At 40.7% G+C, this 24,784-nt stretch overlaps 3 protein-coding genes across 6 annotated transcripts; all 3 read left to right on the top strand.

The window, feature by feature from the left end:
- The first annotated feature begins 629 nt into the window (after positions 1-629).
- Positions 630-1,605, top strand: LOC145888851 (protein N-lysine methyltransferase METTL21D-like). The gene has a single exon (XM_082979719.1). It carries the CDS (start codon positions 743-745, stop codon positions 1,472-1,474), a length of 732 nt encoding a protein of 243 aa, XP_082835845.1. The 5' UTR covers positions 630-742; the 3' UTR covers positions 1,475-1,605.
- On the top strand, positions 1,566-4,422 carry LOC145888849 (pyruvate dehydrogenase protein X component, mitochondrial-like). The gene is made up of 10 exons (XM_082979717.1): positions 1,566-1,736; positions 1,799-1,876; positions 1,939-2,039; positions 2,106-2,281; positions 2,355-2,453; positions 2,505-2,661; positions 2,855-3,005; positions 3,150-3,322; positions 3,531-3,640; positions 3,861-4,422. The coding sequence occupies exons 1-10, from the start codon at positions 1,655-1,657 to the stop codon at positions 4,135-4,137; spliced, it is 1,404 nt and encodes a 467-aa protein (XP_082835843.1). The 5' UTR covers positions 1,566-1,654; the 3' UTR covers positions 4,138-4,422.
- A 2,931-nt stretch (positions 4,423-7,353) lies between these two features.
- LOC145888603 (signal peptide, CUB and EGF-like domain-containing protein 2) lies at positions 7,354-24,558 on the top strand. 4 transcript variants are annotated; one of them, XM_082979386.1, is made up of 22 exons: positions 7,354-7,372; positions 7,712-7,808; positions 7,951-8,563; positions 11,383-11,502; positions 12,568-12,696; positions 13,815-13,943; positions 15,415-15,534; positions 15,882-16,010; positions 16,347-16,466; positions 16,787-16,903; positions 17,440-17,562; positions 17,848-18,111; positions 18,789-18,878; positions 19,210-19,326; positions 19,864-20,085; positions 20,423-20,584; positions 20,910-21,089; positions 21,503-21,649; positions 22,232-22,435; positions 23,041-23,178; positions 23,506-23,588; positions 23,907-24,558. In XM_082979386.1, exons 3-22 carry the CDS (start codon positions 8,473-8,475, stop codon positions 24,051-24,053), a joined length of 2,832 nt encoding a protein of 943 aa, XP_082835512.1. In that variant the 5' UTR covers positions 7,354-7,372; positions 7,712-7,808; positions 7,951-8,472; the 3' UTR covers positions 24,054-24,558. The 4 variants fall into 4 exon arrangements, with proteins under 4 accessions (XP_082835512.1, XP_082835513.1, XP_082835514.1 ...); XM_082979387.1 differs by having other exon boundaries at positions 7,357-7,372; positions 7,712-7,804; XM_082979388.1 differs by lacking the exon at positions 7,354-7,372 and having other exon boundaries at positions 7,511-7,808; positions 11,386-11,502.
- The last annotated feature ends 226 nt before the right edge of the window (positions 24,559-24,784 follow it).

Below are 24,784 nucleotides of genomic sequence, written 5' to 3'. Positions count from 1 at the left end.
TTCTCAATTTTTACAATTTTATAGGCATCTCACATATATTTAAAGGTAAAAATTGGACGTAAATAATTTTTTTTTTAGTTTTCGGTTGCTCTTTAATTATATATTGTTGACACAGCAAGCAAAAAACTCATGAATAACAAACTTATTCCTCAATCCTGTGCCTACTGCCTACTGTACCTGTGGTTGTTCGTAAAATGAAAAACGCCGCTGCTGGAAAAATAAATGTGAAATACTGGACCATAGAAAATATACACGATATTTTTCCAAGGCAGAATACATGAAATTTTGCCAATACTTAAAATTTTCGGGTATTTTTTATCCAATGGCTTTTCATTTTGAGATTTTCCATGTCATTTCAAAAGAAAATTTTAACAAAAAATGTTTTATGATTTCATACACCAAATTCAAGTCCTCATATAACGCCTTGTTGTTGATGTTGCAAAAGTTAATAAACATACATCCTTTATAGCGCTTAAAGTTAAACGAAGTTGAGTGCTGCATTATAATTTCCAACCATCCCTATTTTACAAGTTTAATCTTACAGATGCACCTTTAAAGTGGGGCAGTCAGCTGGTTGATTCTTTGACGGATCGTAAGGAAGACATAATAAAACTGGTTGTTAATTATTGGTAAACGTGAAACGTATGAGATGCTTGTTAATAAATATTTTTAATTAAAAACTGTCTGATGTTTTCAAACCATACAAGGGTATCGTGCTAATGGTCTCCAGTTGTTGAAAACAATGGAGACAAGCAAAACTTTCGTGCGAGAAGTTGAACTGGACCTTGAATCCGGTAATAATATCAGGACTTTAACCATACATCAACTCGAAGAGGGCGAGTGCGGTTGCATCCTTTGGGATGCCGGTATCGTGCTACTGCAGTATCTTACAACTCCAAAAGGAATAACACATGTAAAGGGTAAAAACGTCATTGAACTTGGTTCCGGTACCGGGGCAGTTGGAATAGCGTCCAAGGCTGCCGGCGCTGAAGTTGTGGTAGTAACTGACCTACCAAAGTATTTACCATTGATGGCGTATAACATTGGGTGCAATTTAAAAGCTGTTGGTTTAGAAAAATGTGCAATACTGAATGATAAATGCAATATTGCGAGTTTTGCTAACAATCAACTGTATGCTGCTTGCTTGAATTGGGGCAGTAGTAAAGATATTAAAACTGTTGTTGATGAAATACCTGCAAGACCAACATGTATATTAATAGCAGACTGTGTTTACTACGAAGATGGGGTAAATTTACTGGTAGGAACTATTGTCAAATTGTTTCAAAACTTTTCAAAATGTGAAGTTCTTTGCTCATTTGAACACAGAGACACTGGTAACAAAAAGGAATTGCTCCAAAAATTTTTGAACCTTTTGGAAAAAACACACAAGTTTCACTTATCACATATACCTCTTACTGACATGCATGAAACTTTTCGAAGCGAGGACATTTCTATTTTGCATATTACCAATTAACCTATGGTGTTTGTATTGCGAAAGTTAATGCACATTGTTTTATCAATCATTAGCACCGGTTTTCACTGCCTGAGCATTGGTTTCTTTTATTTCCTTTTTTTAGAAAGTGGCACAAATATTTCTTGATTGTTTACCTCTTTAGGTGTGAGGAAGTAACTAAAATACAAATGTAAAATCAAAATGTCATCCTCACGTTTGCTGCGAGCTTGTTGCAGTTATGCTTTCAGAAGAAGGAAGTTCTTTACTGCCCCAGCATCATGTTGTAAGTATACTTTTGCACCTAAAGATCGTTTGAATGGGGGAAATAATTTTTTGTATCACTAGCACCAATACAAGTTCAGATGCCTGCTTTGTCGCCCACAATGGAAGAAGGCACTATTGTGAAGTGGCTGATCGGCGTAGGTTAGTTATTTCTGAATGCTGTTTATACCCATAGCCTCACTTTGACCAAACATTTTGTGAAGGCGACCAAGTGGATATTGGAGATGCCATGTGTGAAGTAGAAACTGACAAAGCTGTGGTTACCATGGAAGCTAATGAAGAGGGCACCCTGGCAAAAATATTGGTATGATACACAAGAATCCTTGTTTAGTCATTCAGATGTATGAAACTGGTAATATCATTTGTTCAGGTGCCAGAAGGAACTAAAAATGTAAAGATTAATGCCCTAATAGCCATTCTTGCTGAAGAGGATGAAGATGTGTCTGCAGTGGCATCTATGGAGCATAATTTTACTCCCATTATACCCACTTCCATTTCTGAACCTGAAGTCTCACAAGAGCCTGCACCAACATCAACTGCCAAAAGGTATGCATAGATTTCGACAACATTGTTGAATGATTTGTGATGAAATTATTCATCATAACGTTACCTTATACAGCAATCTCATATCACCAGCTGTGAGACAAGCACTGCAGCAATACAACATAAATCCAAGTCAAGTTAATGCAACAGGCCCTAAAGGCATTTTATTGAAGGGGTATGTTTAGTGGTTGCCTGCTACTTCTGTAGTTTATGTGTTGTTTTGCAGCGATATTTTGCAGTATGTTGCCAAGAACAACATTTCTCCTGTAAAAATTACTACAGAAGCTAAACCAGCAAAAGCATCCCAACCTTCACCCTCTCATGAACAACCAAAAGTCGCAACAAAAACTGAGAAATCTGCAGTACCACCAACCTCAACTGCGGTTTGACTGATATTATTTTTTCTTAACCTTTTACTTGAATGTGAACATTGCACAATTAGACACGTTAAATTAAACTAAGGAGTTGTAATGTTGTATGCTAGCAACACAACTCAACAATGGAAAAAGTTTTGCTGAAACATAACACAAGTTTCAAAGTTGCGAAAAGTGTTTCAAACATGGCTGATTTTCACAGGAAAGGCCGTACGTTGATGTTGACATGAGCGGGATTAGGAAAGTAATTGCTAAACGATTGACGGAATCCAAGCAAAGTATTCCGCATGCATACTCCTCAATTGACTGTACTCTAGACAAAGTTTTGAAACTGCGAAAACAGCTGAGAGCAGGTATATGTTTTACTGGACGGTTGACATGCACTTTTTGTGTACTGAAGACTTTATGGAGTTTCTATACGCTGCTTATCAAACTATACATGAAAGGTGAAGATCACAGAAGAGAAATTAACCTTCATTGTGGCTTGTTTATGGCAGAGGGAATCAAGGTCTCAGTCAATGACTTCGTAATCAAGGCGGCCGCCGTTTCCCTGAAACAAAATCCAAAAGTGAATTGCGTGTGGAATGGGGAAGATGTACAACTTGCTTCAAAGGCCGACGTGTCTGTTGCCGTGGCAACAGAGGGCGGCTTAATCACGCCAATTGTCAAAGTAAGTAATAAATATTCCATAGCACACAACAAATTTTCAGATCTGTTTAATTTGTGAAGCTATATTTAAACAACTCTATACATTGAATAGAGATCTGTTTTACGGCACACAGTTAAAAATACCCTGCCAAAAAGACAGGCAAAAATTTTTTCGTAAAAAAAACTGATGCTTTCAGTGCGAGCCATTAAGAATAACTAAAATTTTCCAGGACGTCGGGTCAAAAGGTCTCACAGAGATTTCGGATGAAGTTCGAGAGTTAGCAGGTCGCGCCCGAGAAGGTCGTCTCAAACCGCATGAATTTCAAGGGGGATCTTTTACGTAAATATCCTAATGTTTTTGTTGAATTACTCATATTTAAAAAAATAACTTACTGATGAAATCGTCATATCGGACGCAAATACAGACACATTTAGCGTGATAATCATAATAGATAACGCTATAGTTGTTATTTTGATGATGCTTTTTAGGGCTTGTTAAGTAGATTAGTCTCACAGTCTGTGTGCAATTCACAGCAATGCGACTCCTCTGCACTTTTCAGAATATCAAACCTTGGTATGTTCGGTATACGCGAATTCACCGCCGTGATCAACCCCCCACAAGCCTGCATCATGGCAGTGGGAACAACCCGCCTCCAAATGGCCGAAGTCGAACACGACACCACCGATGACGTCACTGCCAAATCACTTGGTGCCCAGCACGTGATGACTGTGACCTTGAGCAGTGACGCGCGTGTGGTGGATGACGAAATGGCCTCGCAATTTCTGTCCAGTTTTAAGAAAAATATGGAAAATCCGATGAGGCTTGGGTTGCTGTGATGCGACTATGTAGAACGATTATTATAATATCATACGTTTGTGTTGCCATGGGAACTGCTATTCGTTTGACAGTGAAGGGGTGCTTTGTAAAACGTACAACTGTAACAGTTTTAGGCTATTGGTGTCTGATTTGCACATTTTTTGAGAAGGCAGTTTGGAGAGATAATTGTCTTTAAATTTCTGGACCTTGTGTCAATTGTTCCTTGTGGTTGCCTCTTTTTTTCTCAAAAAGTTCATGCAGGCAAATATATTTAAAGTTTTGTGTTTTTTCCTCATAATAAAATTTAAAACAAAAAAATGTTTTGTTTTCTGATCGCTAGATGTCGCACGTTAGGTTCGTGTCTTTAGTAGGCCAAACGATCAAGCGTGATATCACGTTTCCATTAGATCGTGCTGGAGAGTATTAATTATTTACATGCGGCAATGAAATTCTTATATTTTGAAATGAGCTGCTGGACTTTTATTTCTTGGCGTTTGTAGGTTACGTAATCTCGAAACCTTCAGTTTTTTATTAAATGTATTTTGAAGCCGAAAATCTTGCGTTTGTTCTAAATGTTTTCTACAAAACATTTCGCTTCGACAAGATAATTGCGAGCCTTGTGGTTTTAACTCAGTGTGGTATGAACAGAAGTTACCTCCTGCTGTAAAGGCGACCACATGATGCGCAACAGGCAACGTTTTGCCAGCCCACCATCTCGCATGTACATTAACACACGTAGAAAGTCCAGTGAAGCGCTTATTTCGCGAAACTCGAAGCAAAGAAAGTAAGTTGGGACAGTGAAGTTTCGCTACAACGTATAAAGTGTTCATTTTTCAGAATTTATACGAAAGCGTTACGTAGTCATGGAAAGCAACTTTATTCTATTGAGTGTCTTAAATATGGAGCAATGCCAGACTTTTTAAGTGTTGACCGGTATTATATGCTAAGTCTCGATTTTTTGCATATGGCACACAATTATGCAACCGACAAGGTACTTTCTCGTTTTGGTAAATTAAAACTTAAAGATGTGACCAACAATCGGTGATATCGGAATAAACATGTTTTGTGCGAATAGTTGCGTAAGCGCTTTCACGAGAGGTTACTCCATGTCTGCTTCTTCGTTCGGAGACCATTATGTAAAACATGGCGTGCGGACCTAGCAAGATTCGCTATTTTTATGCGGTGTTTGTGTAAACAGTCGCTAACACCTTGCTCCAGTGACATTTGCACAAGTCTGAAAACGGCGTCATCGTTAAGTTTCATCAAAAACCCTTAACGACCAGCGCCAGACTGCGTGGATTTTTACGATAGTGACGCCAGGCGTCGCCAACCAAACAATATAATGCCCGGGACGTTGGCCTTTGCCCTTTCGTCAGGTAACAATTGAGAAAGTGCTGTTTGTCGTGTTTAATCGTAAGAAATACAATCGTTGTGACACATTGCGATAGCAACCGTTGCGAGAGGTACATAAGGGCAATGTCGTGATGTTGTTGTTTTTCGTGTGCAGTTTATTGCAGTGGTTGTCCCTGTGGTAAACCGACAAGTAAATACCTACAAAAAATGCTCTAAAACTACATGATATGGACAACACGTAAATATTTGTCGCAGGGTAAAGTATGGCATCCTGGGATATCGGGTACATGTGTTGTGCTTTTGGCTTTGTAAAATATATACATGTTTTGTGCGTTTAGTTTTAAAAGTTTATCTTTGCGCCTATACGTATCATTGGTTAAGTTAAAAACACGGGACATTCCTTCATTATCAAGTATTTATCCATACGAGCAAAACGCTAAGAGCAATGTCTGTGACATCATAACCGACAGTGCAACCCACGTTATTTGCCAAAAGCGCGATGAACGTTCTTTACGCTGGATTTACTACGACTATTTCGTCCAGTACGGGCGGTGTAAGTGCTATTTATACAAGGATCATAGCGCCATCGGTATGGTTGCCTCATGAAAGGGAGTCCGCGAGCGCCCCGAACAAAAAAACAGCAACGCGTCATTGGCGTGTTTGCTTTTGCCCTTATCCCTAGTTCCCACTTTTCCCACGTTCGTCATACGGTTAACCCGCGAACTTGCGCCCGACACAGACGCTTACGTCACACGTCGGGAAGGCAAGCAACCAATGTCGACTGTATGGGTGGTCATTACCATCGCCTGGAATCACAGACCGGTGAAGAAGATTGTCAAACAGCAAAACCAGACGAACTAACGCCATTGTACTGAAATATAAATGACGTCACAATGGGTATATCGCACAGCATGCAATAATTTTTTTTCATTGACTGGGTGTTTGAAATAGTTTTTGCTGTGTGTAGCATTGTGGAAATTGCAGTGTTTACGTCGCATCTATGATATTTTGGTAACGAAGATTGTGATTTTCTGATGTTCTTCAGGCAGCAGGCAGCCAATCAAAAACTACAGTGTGATAAACAGTACGATCAGTTTGTTATTGCTTATTGCTGCAGAGTAACGCAAATGTAGGTCATGGATATAACTTTAACGACCATTCCATTGATAACTTTAGTATCAGGAAAACAACTGTTATCCAATAGCATTTGCCTCGTGCAAATGTAAATTGGTGACATATGACACTATTATTTTCATTAAAATACTCAATTGGGGTCACCATCATCCTGTCGCCAGGAGACTGGTCATTGCCGACGCGGCCCACGCTGGCGGGATGGGGCACTTCGCGATTTCGTCAGCGCTCCGATTGCTTTTGTAATGTCAGTTTTTGCTTTCTCCGACGCTTGTTGAGGCCACGCCGCACGCGCAAACAACTGCGCTCCGGCACTTTCAACTGACGAACAAACGCGACCGAAAAGCGGCGATTCCCCTGATATAAGTTTGTGACCGGTGTCTATATGCTCAGGTGACGTACTGCTGATGGTGATTGCGATTTTTTCTTTCCAGTCATATTCGCCGGCAAATAGGTGGCGGACCTACTATTAAAGGGTGCGGCATCTTTGAGATAAATCATTTACCGGCTTTTGGAGACGTTAAACAACGCGCAAAACTTGGACAAGTGCGGCCGCGAGATCAAACTTCCGCACCATTGTTGCATCGAACCGCTACGGAAGTTGCCACTGTTTTTTTTCTGATAACGGAGCACGTTGTCGAAGGTGTGATCGTCTGCGTTTCGAGTGGCCTCGTGAGTTGTAATTGGATTTAATCAGCAGTTCTCGAGTGCCTTCGACAGGCGACGTAAAGCAAGTGCTCGGAGGGTCCCGTCGACTGTATGTTCTAACAGGTGAGGCTATTGTTGTCCAACTTAGCGCCTCGTGGATTTCTCAATGGAGTCTGAGGGTTGACTGGAGACTACGTCAGCATGCTTTACAACGTTTTATAGAAGAATAAACTTGACTTTTGAGTTGTTCATTTTTGAATCAGGTCGCAGTGGCACGCACGAAAATAGCAAAGACGTATATGCACAACTTTTAAAAGTTTAGTGAGAAAACGTACTTATAGAAGACGAGAAAAATGTGTGTTTTTATGTTTTTTAAAATTATGTACAGTATATAAATATTATTTGGTAAAAAATGCATTTTCTTGTTTTTCAATTATTTATATTTTAAATAACATTTGAAAGCTTCTGCGAAATAATTTGCCACCGTACGTTTACGACAAAGAAGAACAAATGTTTCTTTGGTCGATGAATTTCGTCGCAAGCACGGCTTCATAGGCAGGTAAGTCTGTTTTCCGTAAATGTTTTTGAACTTTGAACAAGGCCCATAAAATTGATGTTACGTAAGAGAAGGCGAAATTTAAACTCGGGGCAGACGTCCCTTCTCTTTTCCGCTGAAATTGACCTTGCAATGCAAACTTCAGGGGTCGTCGTTACTTCGATGCATCCTGTCCGCGGAACTTTCTCATCAGCGAAAGTCGATTTCTCAAGTTCGTCCTCCTGTCGGTTGACTCGCTAACAAGACGTCCGGTGCAGTGTTTCCGAAAGAAAACCGCGCCAGTGTGAATTGTTTACCCCGGAGCCAGGGACCGTGACGATAATTGACGGCTTTCCATTCTACCTTCCTTACGTTTCTCCGACACGTTTGTTGTGACACGAACTGCGGTGCTGGCGTGACCGGAGCGAGGAGGCGTTGATTGTTTTCTAACCTTGCGTGCCGACAAGCCCAGGCTCCGCAGCCGCGTCGCGCCAGAGGCATCGCCCCAACTGGCCGCGGGGGTTCCAGACGTTTTCCCGGGCTCCTGTGACGAATGGCATTGTCGACATCAAGCGGAGGACAGTCGACTTTAGCAGTTTTTCTTACCTGTTGGACAGCTAGCTCGAAGCTGATAGTGTCGAGTCATTGAAGTACAGCGAGAGACTGATTAAAAGCAGCGGTAGCAGGGATGGACCACAGACAGTCGACAGAGATGCGACTGCTTGTGTTGGTGATTTTGTACTGTTGTGTCCAGGCGACATGGCAAAGGCAACGGCCAGGTAGGTGGGACTATTAGTGTAGTTTAAAGTGACTTTACCAAAAAATGACGGTTCATCAATTTAACCGCTTGGAAGACATTGGCATTTATTACTAAGATTAGGTTTTCGATAATTGGTATTGAGTTTTGTAATGAGTTGGGTTACGTAACTTTTAAATTAAAATTTAGGGAACAACGTTCACAGGTCTCAAAAGAGATGAATCGTGACTAGTTAGACAGTGTAATATCCAGCCTTACAGCGGAAAGCCGTGGCCTATTTAAAGCTCAAAAGCAATTTTCTTGCCTCGCCCAAGCTTAGATTGAGCTCATCACCAAGAAAAAACAATGAAGCTTTCGAAAACCTTTGACAAGCCTCAGTTACGTCACAAGTCTCGTTTCTGTCAATCAAGACTGTTCGGCGCTAGATTGACAAGTAAAATGAATTTACGTGAAGTGGCGTGGGAACCTCCAAGGCAGCTTTGCTCTGCTCTCAAAATGCCGAACAACTGATTTTCGAATCGTGTTCGAAACGTAGCGTTTTTTCTTCGGAGGCTGGGAGTACATCCCATTTCCATTGTACGCAGCTTTGAGATTTGTTTCAAAAATCGCGATTTAATTTTTAGTTATTTGAGCTGTTATTCCACGACGACGTAAAGTGCTACTGCTACATGTTTGTAATATCAATTAAACACTAACAAACTTGAAAATACAATATACACACGCTTATAAGCAGCAAACTACACTTGAACGTTTGAGATGTTTTCAGTCTGCAATCAATCAACAAGCTGCGCGAAATATTCTGGCAGTTATTAGTAAGATACACGTAAACTGTGTACAAGACCTCTTGGAAGGGATACAGACGCTTAAATTTCAAAACTCTTTTCGTTCCGGCAATTGGCACTTTTAAATAAACCCACTGCAGTTCAGAGTGTTTCGACCGTTCAGAAGCACATAGTTAACGTACGTGGACACGGTCCTTGGCAAAGGTTGGACGTCTTCGAGTGGCAAAACCATGGGAATGTGGACGAAACCGACACGCTGACTCGTCGAGCGCCAGGAAATAGTTTCAACAAGGCGTGAGCGCGCCAGACGCGATAAGTGAGGTGTTTTGGATGATTGACTGGGACTGACAGCTCTTCGATCTACCTCTGACCCATCTCTCAACAGTTTTCGAACGCTTGATATCAGAAAGTCGAACGGGGGCACCTGGCGATCCAAGCAGCTGTTCTTAATGGGATTTTATGCGCCTGAGTGTAGAATCCCACGGTCAATATCAACAGGTGTCAAAGATGCGCGTTCGGTGTCGGGAGAGAATCGAATCGAATTTATCCCAGTATTATCAGGGATGACCTACGTTCGCTGCAGTTCCCAAACATAATTTGCAAAAGATTAAACGCATGGAAGTAAATGCGCTGTAAACACATGGAGGTAAATAACATCAGACAATGGGGAACACATTGACGATGCCGAACTGTAGGCGAAACATATATATCAGAAAAAAACTTTCTCCTAAATAACTTGTTAAAATATCGGATACCAAGTCTTTCTTTCCCATTAAACTGTTGAGAGATTTCCTATCTTTATTTAAAGACTTTTTCCACAATGGGAAAAACAAATTTAAAAAGGTTGGTAAACATCAGTGGTAGAAGTTTGATTAATCCATGTCTGTCGTTTTGCGGCCCCCCGTAAGGTTCGTGCACTTCACACTTGGGATCGTTTCGCCATGACTGTGATCCCCGCATCATATACGCGTAGAAATGTAAACCCACGCACCAATAGCGGCTGTCAAAACGTCAGATCGAGGTGCAAGTACAGAGCTTAAATGTTCGCTTTGATGGAATTACGCGCAACCCGATGTAAATGCTCGATTTTAGGGGTGAGCGCGCGCCCAAGGCTGCGTGCAGTCAAACAAACCCCTTTTCAGAACCGCGGCTGTCTCGCCTCCGCACTTTCCCGACATTGAGCGCGACAAACAAATCTCGTTTGATCAAGTTCGATTCTATTCCCCGCGTCAGAGGACGCGCGTGCTTTTTATTGTGGTTGTTACCAAGTACATTTGTAGCCTAAGTGCGCGAGCGGGTTTTTTTTTCAAACGTCTCCTTCAGAAGCGTGAAGTGTCGAAGCCCTTGGACCGAATTAGCAGCACACCACCATTACACTGTTATGCTCGCTGGGATCCGGACAACATTACTATTAACGTGGCCTGCAGTCCTCAAGCGTTTTAAGTATGCGGTAGATTTTCGAAAAGCGGTTTTGTCTGCGGTTCTCTGTAATGGCGGTTAGCACAGAGGCCCTTGTTTGCTTTCTTTCTGGTCACGTCACTCCGGTTATTTTTGGATCAAGAATGACACCGTGTATACGTATAGTACTATATGAAATTAACATAATATTATAAAAACGATGTGCAAAAATAATGCCAGACAACACAAAAGTTATTAGTAAAATATAGCAAATTTTGAATTTTTGTAAGATGACAAATGTGAGTGAAAGGTTTTTAAGTTTGCCGCAAAGTTTAATTGGTTTATCGGCACCAGCACTTCCTTCCAATATTTGAGGCAAACTCTCCATTTCTTGTACGTTATATTTACATACTCGAGATCACCCCACTGCGTCCTTTATCTGACACTCTTAGCTAACATTGTGGCTTTGAGCCTGGCTGCAATACCAGTAAACCCCAATACCATGAGTGAACCTATAATGGTTGCAATACCAGTAAACACCAATACCAGTGAACCTATATAATGGTTGCAATATCAGTGAACCTGTAAATTTACAAACACTTCATATATTCATAGGTTATGATAATAGTTTCTTAATACACTAATGCTTTTTTTGTTCCAGTAGGGGTCAACGTGTGCAATGACCAGACGAACGGTGGATGCTCACAGATTTGTAATTCTTCCGCCACTCCGCGGTGTTCTTGCCATGCAGGGTTTATTCTCAACAGACTTTCATGCAGAGGTAAAAAATCTCAAATACAAAATATAGAAAACATATATTCCCTCATAATTTCTAAAATGAACGTAAATATCGGCCGGGGAACGATGTTTTACTAATTTGTCATGTTGTAGTGGCAACGGTTCAAATATACATGTTTCGCTGAATAGCGAACGTATTAATATCCAAGCGAGTCACTATTGACAATAAAGAGAGGTTGAAATTTACTTTTTAAATTAAAACCTTAAAAGTAAATTCCACTGGGACTGCCAATGTTTGATTTCATATCCGGCCGACCACAAATAGTCGGGCAAATAAATAAACCACAACACAAGGCCAAATGTCTACTGTTTTCTCTCCTCGAGCGCAACTCAGCCAAGATCGCTATCTTAAATAGACACAACGCCCGGATTGCAATCTACTACGACAACATGCGTCAAAGGCAATGCGGCTTTTTGTTTTGGCAACTGTAAATGCCGAGCTTCCGGCGTGTCCTCATTAATATCGCTTATCAGTTAAGTCTAAGAGTGATTTCGGGTCCAACGTCCAATGTTTGGTTTCTCTCCTTGCGAATTTTTCCCAGAAATTGAAAAACAACCGAGGAAGTTTTAGGGATTTGTTATGGGAACAGCAGTCGGTGGCCCGGCAGCACTTTGAAAATAGGTTAGCGATAAGCACTGTTGGCATAAGCGTGAAAAACAAAAAAAAAGCGCATGAACAACGCCATTGTTACGACGCGTCTGCATCAACTATAGTTGTCGCCGATAATTCACGTATTTCGGTATCATATAGACTGTTGGACGCTTTGAAAAGCCTTTTTGACAATTTTTCACAAATTTGGTGAATGACCGATAAATGTCACAACTGGGTCTGGATGTCTTTCTTCGTTGGTTCACTAGCAACACATTAGACAATTGTTTAAAATTTTTTTTTAAATGTTTGCGGTTCAGCTGTTGTTAAACAACCCTTAATTGCTAAATTTACTCCATGTCATTACCCAGAATATCGATTTCACAGTTGATACGGTCTTCAAGTTGCGATGTCGTTACTTTGCAAAAATGTCTTGTTTAAAACAAATCTTTCCTGCAGACAGAAACGAATGTATGGTACAGAATGGACACTGCGCCCACAGATGTGTGAATATGCTTGGAACGTACAGATGTATTTGTAGATCTGGTTATAGATTGGATCCCAACGGCCGGACGTGTTCCCTAAAAGGTAACAATTCATCCTCTTGTTTTGCATTAACTCTTGTATAACTTGATGGAGGAAATCGTAATGCAAATACGTAGGTTTTTTTTAGCTGTCCGCTATGTTTTATACTATTGTCATAAAATCACTCATCCGTAAAAAACGTTGCGGCAAACTGGTCGTAAATATTTAATAATACTGACTTTGCAGTTGAATCAAATGAAATAGATCTACTGATAGTTTTTAAGTTATATTTTGCAATCTTTTTTGATGATTAATCATAGACAATAATGGCTGCTTTGCAAACAACAAGGGACAGTAATTTTTACCAGGGTAAAACGCAAAAAGTAATCTCACGTCATAATCACGTGAGTGACGACGTACGCGAAGCTGACGATGCACTAAGTCCGGGATAAGACTAATCCATCAACGTCGAAAAATACACGAAAAGAGCGAAATAGTTTTCAAACGCCGTGATCAACCGTGACGGCTCGGATCAAGCAAAAACACCTCCCATTACAAACACTAGAAGAATTTGCGTTTGCCTGAACCTCTTCCCCTCGGCACAAAGGCGCGTGTTCGCCGAAACCTAACCTAATTAAAACCCCGCTAAGTGATGTACCCCCTCTAAGAAGTTGCAACAATTAGCGGTTTGGGGTTTTTGGCAGTGGGTAAGATGCGGCGCTTACCTGCACGCTCGACTTCAGGAGGAATCCTGCGGTGGGATATAATTACCTGGTGATTTTTCAAAGTCAATTAGGGCGTGATTTTTGGTAGCTTCCTTTCGCAAAGATACCGGCATTGTTACGCCGTACAACGTTGCCCCATAAAGTTTATATGCGGGTGGGTGGATATTTGGGAGATCATGTAGGATTTTAGTAATTATATGACTAAACAGTAAATAACGTTAATGTCCGGCTAGCAGCGGCGACTCAAATCAAGTTGAGGTCTATGAATTGGTCATAGTCTAAAAAAGTCCTAAGTAAAACGTACGTTAGTGCGACTGTTGCCAAATTATACACGCATTTGATTAGTGAAAACAATTGTCACAACAAAACTATCAAAACCAAGACTCCTTTCAGGCAAACTTAAGCAAATTAGTACACAATATACGTAATCACATTATCAGTGCCATTTTCTTCCAGGACCTCCAAATAACTGTGAAAGGAATTCCACGTTTTGTGAACATTATTGCAACGAGTCGACTCTGCGCAGTCCTCGGTGTGCTTGTCGTCCTGGTTACAAACTCGCAAGCAACGGAAGGAACTGCACAAGTAAGATACCAATGTTTCCATGGTAGCTGATAATTATAGTGAGTCTTTGGTAACATGGCATTTCGAAGTATTTCCAATTACCTATCAGTGGTTATTTTTCGTGGCACCCATAGAAAAGGTTTTGTTACTTTAAAATAGAATAAGGATTTAAACTTAAGTGCGGTTACTCTGTGCACATAAATATACATATGGATTTATAATCGGTCCGAAGCCTGGACTTGATCTTTATATTTTGGTAACCTGGCCACGTAGTCCGCAACCGTTACAACATGCAAGAGCAATTACTAAAACAATTGGGTCATTCGTACGTTTAAAAAAGCAATTTTTTAGTGTGAATACAAACCTCCTCGCCAAAAATTCCAGCGATAAATAATAAAGTTAAGCAAGGAATGGTTGATCGCATTTCTGCTATCGGAGAAAGGTGCTCCCTTATCTGATGGATTTCGTGACATGCGGAGTTTGTATTCGATATGCGGTCGCTTGCGATCTATTGCCGCATTAACCGAGCCAAGAGTGTGACGACGCGCGGTTTTCCTTTTTAACTGTTTTCAGTGACAACAGTTTTTGACCTGCGGAAAGTCTTTTATTTAACTTTGCTTGACGCAATTGCCAAACCAGACTTTTAGTGTAGGATGTCTAAGTCACCTGAATTGCCGTCGCGATATTTTTACAACAAACGTTTATCTGCAACAAGCAACTATATCCAACATATTATACGCGAGCACAACGGTGTCTTCCCCCGTGCAATTTCACGCTAAATTGCATACAAGAAAAAAACTTTGAAATATGGGGGTACGACTAAAAAAAAAGCACCTTGCCCCGTGTCTAACCCCATGCAAAGGGGTCGCGTCGTGATCTCTTGATACCCCGTCCGATTCCTTTTAAGTGCCTCGGGCTTCCCTTTCGCTGGGAGCGGCTCGGATCAGTTGTCGGGCGTAATGTTACAACGCGGGGGAAGCGACGCCAGGTTGCGGTGTGACCGTTCTAACAAGCTAATTGCTTTGTTGAACGACGAGGGGCATCGCGCGTGTTACACGAGACGTCTTAATGAAATATCCGCGGTCACTGCAAGGAAAGCAGAAACGCACGGAATTTTTGCAAGTTTTTCCATGTTTGAGCTCACTGCTTGTCCATCGGGAGTTTCTGTGACAAACATGGTTTGTTCGCAATTTCAAACGCCGCAACCACCTTTAAACGAAAGAACAAAAAACAATTATAAGTTGCCACTCTCATTTACACAAATAGCTATCTTCACATTTCACTTCGGCCGCCACTGACCTGGAACCTGAGATAAGGACAATTGGAAAAGAGGATAATTTGCTTTTGTTGCAGATTCCGTGGGTTTTGTAGAAGAATTGGATTGAAAATATTGGAAAACGTCGTTAAAGACTTGCATTTTATATTTTCGTAGAAAAAAATAGCTTAAAACAAGGACGTGGAAAAGTTCGACAATATTACGTTTTCTTTCTAGGACTTTGTTCAAACGGCAACGGGGGTTGTCAGCACGATTGTCACCACTACTTCGACAATACGTTTTGTTCCTGTCGAACGCACTACTATCTACATGCCAACCAAAAGACTTGCGAGTCAGGTAGGCTCCAAATCCGTTAATAACCTCGTGTCAGTATTTTCGCGCCGCAAAAATTTGCGCCATGCGTTGTAGACGGTTCCGGATCCGTGTTCTCGAGGTAATTGATGCGCATAGTTTCTAAATCCGTCGAAAGTTTGACCTGTTGACATTTGCTCGTCCTGCCTCTGACACTCAATAATTCCGTAAGGCGAAACTGTTCGGCGTAACTTGCACCTGGGGAAGCTTGTTACCATTGTCGTCGGGTCCAAATATAGGCAGGTGCCTACAGATAGACCGACTCGACTCCTTAATCCCTGTCCCATACTAGACGTGCGGATTTGAGGTTAACCCTTCAGTGAACTTTGCAGCGCCCAGATGCAGGGAGTTCAACTGCACCTTTGCAACCTGTCGTGTGACCCCGGCTGGAGTTCAGTGCGCTTGCTCCAGGGATAACAAGTCAAGATACGTTTTGGCTCCGAATCGGCGGGACTGCCTTGGTGAGTAAATAACGCGAATTATGGATGAAGTGTATGTTGGATTGTGAATGAAAAAACGTTTATTTGTCTCTAATAAAGTGACATGCTTGACAAGTCGGTCATACAAATGAGTGATACCTTCTTTTCATTTTTTTCACATTGCAACTTTTCGATAAACTATATGCAAAAAATAAACGCCGATGGTCAACTGTGTAGATTATTGATTAGAAATTTAGGAACATATCTAACGGTTTTATTAATCTTCAAGACAAACAATATAGCCCATGTAACTGCTACGAAATGTTTCGTGTGATTGGGAATTATTACGTATACCTAACCAATTGCTGTTCGCCCTAGATTACGACGAGTGCCAGGGAAACCACAGTTGTCAATACAAGTGTTTGAATAATTACGGAAGTTATATTTGCACTTGCCCCGATGGATATCGCTTGGCGGAGGACGAAAGGACTTGCGTAGGTAAGGATCTCCACATCCTTGTGTGACGATTTTTTAAGTTCTTTCACTTTATACAATTTGCAGCAGATTTAAAATATACGACCACTAAACATGTGTTGCAGAAACATAATTGTGTGAACAGGGATGTAACTTGCAAAATGTTTGAGTGTTGGTTTTGTATGTTTCCCCGACTTGTTGGTAGAAGTGGTTTTAATCTGTGGCTTGCGTGCTGCTATTCCAGTGTAACTGGTTGATGATACGAAGAAAAATTCGTGCATTTTTTCTGTGTTGAGTATTTCCGCATAAGCTCGTGAAAGTAAATTCATTTTGTTTTGCGACAGACGTGGACGAGTGTGAATTTAACGACACATGTTGGTACAAATGCACCAATACCCCGGGAAGCTACCAGTGCTCTTGTCCCGGTGGATACCATACTTACGCCAATAAAAGATGCGGAGGTACGTTGACCTCTTGGGCAAGCGAGTTGTGTGAAAGTTACCTGTGATGGCTTCGCACAAATAGTCATTTGGGGGCAATTATTACCGGGAAACGTGACAAAGACCTGCTTCTCGTGCTTGTTTTGTGGGTTTGTTCACCATTAAGTTAATGAGCCCCCAATGTTTGGGACGCACACCATGGTGAACTTTATTTCACCTCGTGTTGCAAAATCGTTAACAGGGATCAAAGTTGACGTGTGACTCGATGGAAAACAAACTCTTTCACGATTTGCTCCAAGTTTCAAAAGTTGAACTTTACTTTGTCCCCATGTTGAACTTTACTTTGGCTCATTATTAAGCCCGAAACCATGATTTTTGCTAACTTCAAAGCATAGCATGAAAAATACATATTCTTTTATGACTTTTGCCAAATTTCTTCCCAAAGTCGCCATTAACTTGGAATCTACCCTGCTTATTTTGCGCCAAGGAGGTGTTTCAAATGTGTTTCTTTTAAATATATCAAGCCGCGAGTAAACTCAGTTGTGCTATTGGTAAAGATATCAACGAATGTTCGGACAACAACGGTGGTTGTGGTCATTTCTGTACAAACACCCGCGGCAGTTATGCTTGCTACTGCAGGAAGGGATTTAAGCTCGCGTGGAATCAGAAGGACTGCATTCGTAAGTTGATACATCGCCAGTCTATATACTCGTGACATACATTAGGCAGAACGTTGTTTTCTAATAGAAAGTAATTTTTGATTGGAGATCTTTGTTAAATTGTTTGCCATGATATTTTAGAATTAAATTAAAAACTTAAGGAATACAACCAAATTTAAGGAAGACGTTTGTGAATATACGTATTTAACCTCTTTGGCCTTGCTACTCGCATATAGGTTAACGGATCCCTTTACTTAGTAAGACCGCTTTTGGCGCCGTTAAACAATCCTAATCGATTTACTGCAGCCGAGAACAAGTGCCCAACTTTGCAAGGACCCAACAAACCGAACGGTGTCATACGTTGCAAAGGCAAGAGTTGTTACTTGACTTGCAACGCCGTGAGTTACTTCCAAGCATCCAAACCGAGGAGTCCCGTGTACACGTATTCTTGCGACTCGATGAACCCCCATGCCAGAAACACGCAGTCCTCAAACACGTTAAAAGTTACGCCCTTGGCTTTAACCTCCGCTGTGGGTTCGGTGACCAACAGGACTCTGTCGTCATGCATGGGTGAGTGGATGGCAAAGTGGGATAAATATGGAAAAACGTGTCACGCTTGAATGCGCAATTGAAAACTATCGTTTTTTGCAAATGTAATTATTTTTTTGCTAATTGTAAAAAAATCATTATTGAAACCAATGTGAATTCTGCTTGTGTTATTAACATAAAGATACCTTCTTAATAATATTAAAGCTTTTCTTTTTAATCAAACATACATATTGAGTTATGGTAGGTATTTCCAATAAAACAAGACATAAACACCAATATTGAAAAAATAAGGCAAAAAACGCTTTGTCATGAACATAAAGACCGTGTCTTATTGTTATCTAAAATATATTATTGACTGAACATGCATTTCTTGCTATGATCTGGATTCCAAACTTTTTGTTTTCTTCAAATAAGTTTATAAATATACGATCGAAGTTTCAGCAAAAACAAGCATTTTAGTCGCGTCTACCCTGGAAATCCCCTCTAAGCCGCTAAGTTTAAAAGGCTGAGTTGCTTTCGTGGCCGAAAAACAACCAGGATTTAGGGCTGGAACAACAGACACTCCGGGCAGTAGTAAAGTAGTCACGAGCGAGACACAAGCAAACAACACTCGTGAATCATGACCTCCGTTGTTCCGTTTGTTGGCGCCTTCTCATGCAATTCACTACTGATTTAAATGCTAACCAACTTTTTCATAGGTCCCACTACGGTGAAAGTGAAAAAGACATTCAGTTTTGTGACAGGCGTTTGCCAAATGGAAATCGACCGTTCCGTTGGTCCGACTAGAGGTCGAGTCTATGTTGTTGTTTATTTGCTAATTTATGGTCCGTATTAAACATTCGTGACACGTTTAAAGTTGTCATTTGTAAGTAAGGCCTAAACCAAAACGGTCAAAAATCCTTGTTGTAAGAACAAACTAAATTGCTTTTTGTGAGCAAATTGCCTTAGATAACGCTGTGTATATTTCTTTTCAACAACAAGGCATTGGAGGCAAACCATAGGACTTTACCCACCGATATATTGGACATTTACGGAGGATTTTAAGTGAATCCGCCACTTTGTGGTCAATACAGGAGTTGTTACCGCCGATTGAACCTTTTGTCAAATCTTTCTTCATAGGTGGAACGGTTTTCAGGGTCTCCAGTTTCACGATCACGTGCGCAAAAGTTAAGAAAAAAAAAAGAACAAGGGCTCGGTTGACGGTCAAGGTCGAGTTCATCATCACAATAAGACGAAGTAAGCAGCAGAACATGCCGCAAAGTGACAACCTATGTAAACTACGCGCTCAGTGATGTTTGAACAGCAATAGAACATGCAAATATTATTTTTTATTAGCATGAAGATTTAAGTAAATGTACACAAAAAGGCAATTCAACGTTTGAACGAAGTTCAAACGACCATATACAAGAGGTTGTGGTATTCTAAACCCCAACTCTATGATTTGTACATTTATTATTAATCATATTATTAAACTTTGTTTTAAATAAATCAGTGTATTTTTCCACAGTGGATTTCTAGTTATTCCTGGCATAAATTACGGTTTTATATTTTTTTACTTAATATCTATTGGTCGAGGGCCTTGACCGATCAGTCAACTACCATAATTGTGATTTCGGAAACACAATTGAAAAGGGAAAATACGTTCTTGTAACGAAATTTCGAAATAAAGGCAAATAATGTATTGTGAATTTACCCGCCGACTGCGGCACATCTGAATCCGTTTTGCTCGATGGAGACATCGTGTGGCGTAATGTCCACACCTCTTATTTACAGGAAGATGCAGGCGTAAATGCATCGCTAAGAAAGCGGCGAAAGAAGGCAAGAGAGCTTACAAGTTTATCCGGAGATCCGCCAAGCAGCTCTTCCGGATTGTCACCTCCTCATCAATAAACCTCCGAGTTAAGAAAATCTCCTCCGGGCTTCAACCTCCACGAGGTTTGGTCACGAGGGCCGGTTGTCTGTTGGGTCAAGAAAAGACTGACGCGGGATTCTGTCGTAAGTAAATAGTGAAGTTGCGGTAAACATTGTTTGTTATTCTTAACTAGGAATGTAAAGAAAATCAACTCAAGTAGTTATATATATTCGCCAGATATCCGAATATTGACAGCGAATACATGCAATGTGTTTGACTCCGCTGTAAACAACGGCGATTGGGTTTGGGTTTTTCCGAATGTCGAGTTTGTGGCCTGGTTACAAAGTTTTGCGTTTAAGCACCTTTAATGCTTCACTATAAAATTATATTGTAATTATAAAATACTTGTTCAGCACTGAAATGCAATCCAAAATATGTTATCGACATTAGTCCTTACACAAATCTGAAATATGTTTGCAGAATCGTGTCATTTCGGGCAATATTACAACATTTTGAGAGGATCTTGCTTCAACTGTCCAGCAGGAACCCATCAGGGATCCACCGGTCAATTAGTTTGCCACCGTTGTTTATCGACCGGATCTTCAGGGGAATCTCCAGCCCACTCGCCCCTACAATGTCCAGGTATGTTTACGTTGTTTGTGGAATCAATCACACCCACACGACGATTTCTTGCCATTGGTATCGAATCCGCATCGTTATGAATAAGCATTTCTCGATTTTCTTGGTCACCAATTGCGGATAGAGATGAACGTATTTACCACAGCTTTCTGGTGGTCCGGATTAAAAATTACAAGACATAACAATTAGTTCGTGTCTCTTGAAAATAAACGACTTCATTGTCCTCCATGTCTGCATCACCCGCAAAAACATTAAATTTTATTTAAATTTCCAGTTACTAAAATCTAACTAACTTGTGGTTTGTCAGCGAATTGTCATTTGTACTCAGGTATATGCAGACCGGGTCATGTATCGGCCGATGGATTGCTTCCTTGCTTCCCGTGTCCGAGTGGAACTTACCAACCAGATCCGGGACGAACTTCTTGCTTTCGCTGTGGGAGTTTGGTTCACAGTACAGAGGTTGGATGGACAACTTTCGAGCAATGCACTGTTGGAAGTTGCCAAGCAGGCAAGTGTTGACAAGAGTAACTGTATACTTTTCTTAGTAATAATTTGAAGCCACATTTCCTGCTTTGAGCAATAAGTAATTCTTTACTAGTAATACATAAACTGTGTCTGACCCCGAAACCTAGAAGTGGTTCAACTTGTACTTATTCCATTGACAAGATTCGTTGTACGATCTTATGTTTTAACTGACCTATTCTTTTGACATCTGGTTCGGTCTCGCATCTGGTCTCGGAAAAAGTCCATTTTGATTTAGCTGAAAAATATTTTGATGAAAACTGTCACTTTGAATTATTATCAGACACTGCAAATTATCCAACTGACAGAGACCGCAATTTATATTTCTCGATAAATATCTTCCCTAAATCTGTGGGACTAAGTTTTACGATTGTAACGATATATGATTCATGTGTGTAGGACATCGGTACGCAGAAGGGAATGCTTACTGCAAGCGTTGCCCAAAAAATTATTACCAACCAAATGCCGGACAAAACAGCTGCCTCGTTTGTCCGGGCAATACGACCACTGACTTGGATGCATCGCAATCTTTGGATGATTGCAAAGGTAATGCAGTCCGAAATGCGGCGAGTCTTTTTCGTGACACTGCTGCATTTCAAGTGGCCATTATGCTACTTACATAGTATCATAGTTTATATTGCATATTATTGTTCTTGTTAGCATTTATTTTCTACTGTAAATTAGCATAAGCTCAACATAAATAACTTTGCACAGCTGCAGACAGGGTGTGTACACGCACTGTTTCGACCTGTAGGTACCCCAAAGTGGAGACTAGTGTGCCTGCTAGTGTAAAAGCTAGCACAGTGCCACTCAACAGCTGCACTGATGAGACCTTACAGGTCGAAACAGTGCGTGTACACACCCTGTCTGCAGCTTTGCAATAATATGGCTTTTTTGCACATAAATAACTTTGTTGTGGTCTAGTAGTACTGCAACGAATTCATAATTACCAAAATTAATTTGGTCATATTTTGTTGCCACTGGCGCCAAGCTGGTCGCACAACACACCGTTGCAGTACCGTCCATGTCAAGCTCCAAACTCTGAAGTTAGACACCAAATTACTGAGCTGCAAATCAACTCTATGGTGCTTGGGTCTATTTTTCATTTAAAATGCTGCTTTATTTCAGACAACAAGTGTAGTCATTATAAAACTGCGTACGGGGGATTGATTGAGTCGCCCAACTTTCCCGGCAACTTTCCAAGCAGAACAAACTGCCGTTGGATTCTCAGACCGCCAGAAAAGAGAAGTTTTCTTGTTTACATTCCTGAGCTTTCGCTAGCTGACACAACGGATAATTGTTACGGAAGACTGAGAATCAGGCAAAAAAGTGGTAAGTTGTGTGGTGATTTTGAAAGCCGCAAACAAGTGTACATTTTCGACCTGCAAGGTCTCATCACTGCAGCTGTTGCTGTTGAAGTGACACTGGGCTATCTTTTACACTAGCTGGCAAACAGATTTCCACTTTGTGGTACCTTTCGGTCAACATCCGTTGGGTACCCAACTGGGTAGACTTTACAGGAGTGTGTATACCTGTCTGCAGCTCTCAATGATTGTTATGGCTCATTTGCACCATTGTGTAGCAAGTTTATATCTAAATTATTATTTTTCTTTTTAAATTTGCCAAAATGATTGTTATGTGAATTCCTGTTCAAGTTTTGCAAGTATGAATGTTATTTTGTATATAGATGAAATAAGTCGAACGATTTTCTAGAAATGTATACTAATGACACAAGTTATGCGCTTCATGCAAGCTACCCAGCACTTATTTAATAGTCAGCCACCCTCTATGTTAAGCCTGGAAAACAGTTGGGCGAAAAAAATTATCAGCCGCGCCTTCATGCATTTGTTTTTATAAATTCCAGTCAATAATAGAGTGTCTGTTTTTTTCGAAAAACCAAAGCCGCCGGTAACACATTTGTTTTGTTTTCACAAAAGGTAACGTGCTTGTGAGATGCCTCTCCACGAATAAACCCAAGATTTTCACGAGCAATTCAAGACTTCTGATCGAATTTCAGTGGAACAACATTCTTTTATCAGCCAAAGGTTTTCAAATACACTACGTCGCTTATTCGAGTGAGTGTTGCTTGTAGTAGTTTTTTTATTATTATAAACATAACACACAACATTGTAGCAGCAAATGCCATAACTATCAATACGGACAGTGTTCACTGTTTGGGACTATTACGAATTATCAGTGCATTTGGTGACTATAAGTACGTCGACTCCAGAGTACCACGAAGTGGAAAAGTTTTTGTCTGGCTAGTTCCGGCAAGAATGTGTCTCACTCACCAGCTACAATGAGGAGACTTGATTTGTTGTATAGAATTAAATGTCAGCATCTCACTCACTGATGTTTTGCGACGTCATTATCACGTAACATTGAACTTTGCGTGTTTATAGCAGCTGACTACCACATCCTCATACAGAAAATTATCAGAGATCCAAGATTGCTGGCTCCTAACTATTACCAAAATGTTTTGAAGGTGAGGAATTGAGTTGGTTATTATTGTTTAGAACAGGGTGGTCCAAGTTTACAAGCATCCGGGGCCACATTATTGTTTTTCTAGCGCGAGCATAAAATTGGGCTTAGGGAATTAACTGCAGAAGGGAGTCTGTCAAAACAACATATGCTATACCCGCCTAAATTTTAAATGTATTTAAAAAAACGCCAACGTTTGGATCACTCTCGTTTAGATGGTTGGGTAGCTGGTTTCGTTAACTTCTTAAAAAAAATCGTTACTTATAAAATTGTGCCAAGTTCAATTTTTAAGGTAAAAGTATAGCATTATATTGCTCTGCAGGACAAAAGATCACGACGCGTCCTGTTCGATGTTCTTGCCGAACCAACACACTTCCTCGAATACAAGAAAGACCAATTAAAGAAACTAATAACAAATCCATTCTATCTGTTTCTGACGCAGAAAGTCGCTAACGGGCTTTACAACTAATCTGTCGACTGAAATGTTCGCTTTCTTTTTGTGGTGTTTTCATTTTTCTCTTCAAGTCTTTGTACACGTGTTCCGCTTTTTGTCGTTCTTTTCCAGTTCGTTTTTTACGTTGCTGCCAGTTCATGAAATACTCGTTCAGACTATCTATAAGCGTCGTCGTAAGGCATCGTTTACTTTGTACATTTTTCTATACTGTTGTGTTGTGCCCCATTGCTAGCGGACCCGGACAGCAGTGACGTAACAGCAACCAACCCCACGACCAAACTGTGTAAACCTATCTAAAATTTCTGATTTATTGTTGGGCAAGATGACAAGCTCTCCAACACCAACTATGAAAACGCCACATCTGCTCGGCCCTCGAACGACACTGGAGTTATGTCCAGTTTTTCCCGGTTCGCGAAAGTTACAGAATAGCCACTATCTCGCCGAGCCAATGACATTGGAAGTATTGATTTACGGTGCTATGTTTGCAAAAAAATGTTGTTTCACAATACAATGTCTACGCGTTTCAGTGTGTAACGAGGAAACAAAACTGGGTTAATCACAAATGTTGGGAAATTTCGGTTACACTTTGTAGTCGGGGGAGGCGAAAGCGGCCAAGACCCCTCATAAATATTCGTAAATTTAGTTGTTTTCAAATTAATATTTTCTGGATCAGTTTTTTTAGCCGCCAAGCAAACCAAATGGTTGTTCTTTTTGTACCGCGGGGCGAGTTTTTGTTCAAGATTTTT

Source organism: Ascidia mentula, chromosome 2, assembly GCF_947561715.1.
Source record: "Ascidia mentula chromosome 2, kaAscMent1.1, whole genome shotgun sequence".
Taxonomy (NCBI): domain Eukaryota; kingdom Metazoa; phylum Chordata; class Ascidiacea; order Phlebobranchia; family Ascidiidae; genus Ascidia; species Ascidia mentula.
The sequence above is the reverse complement of the archived record's forward strand: the minus strand, read 5'-3'. Positions and strand labels throughout refer to the sequence as shown.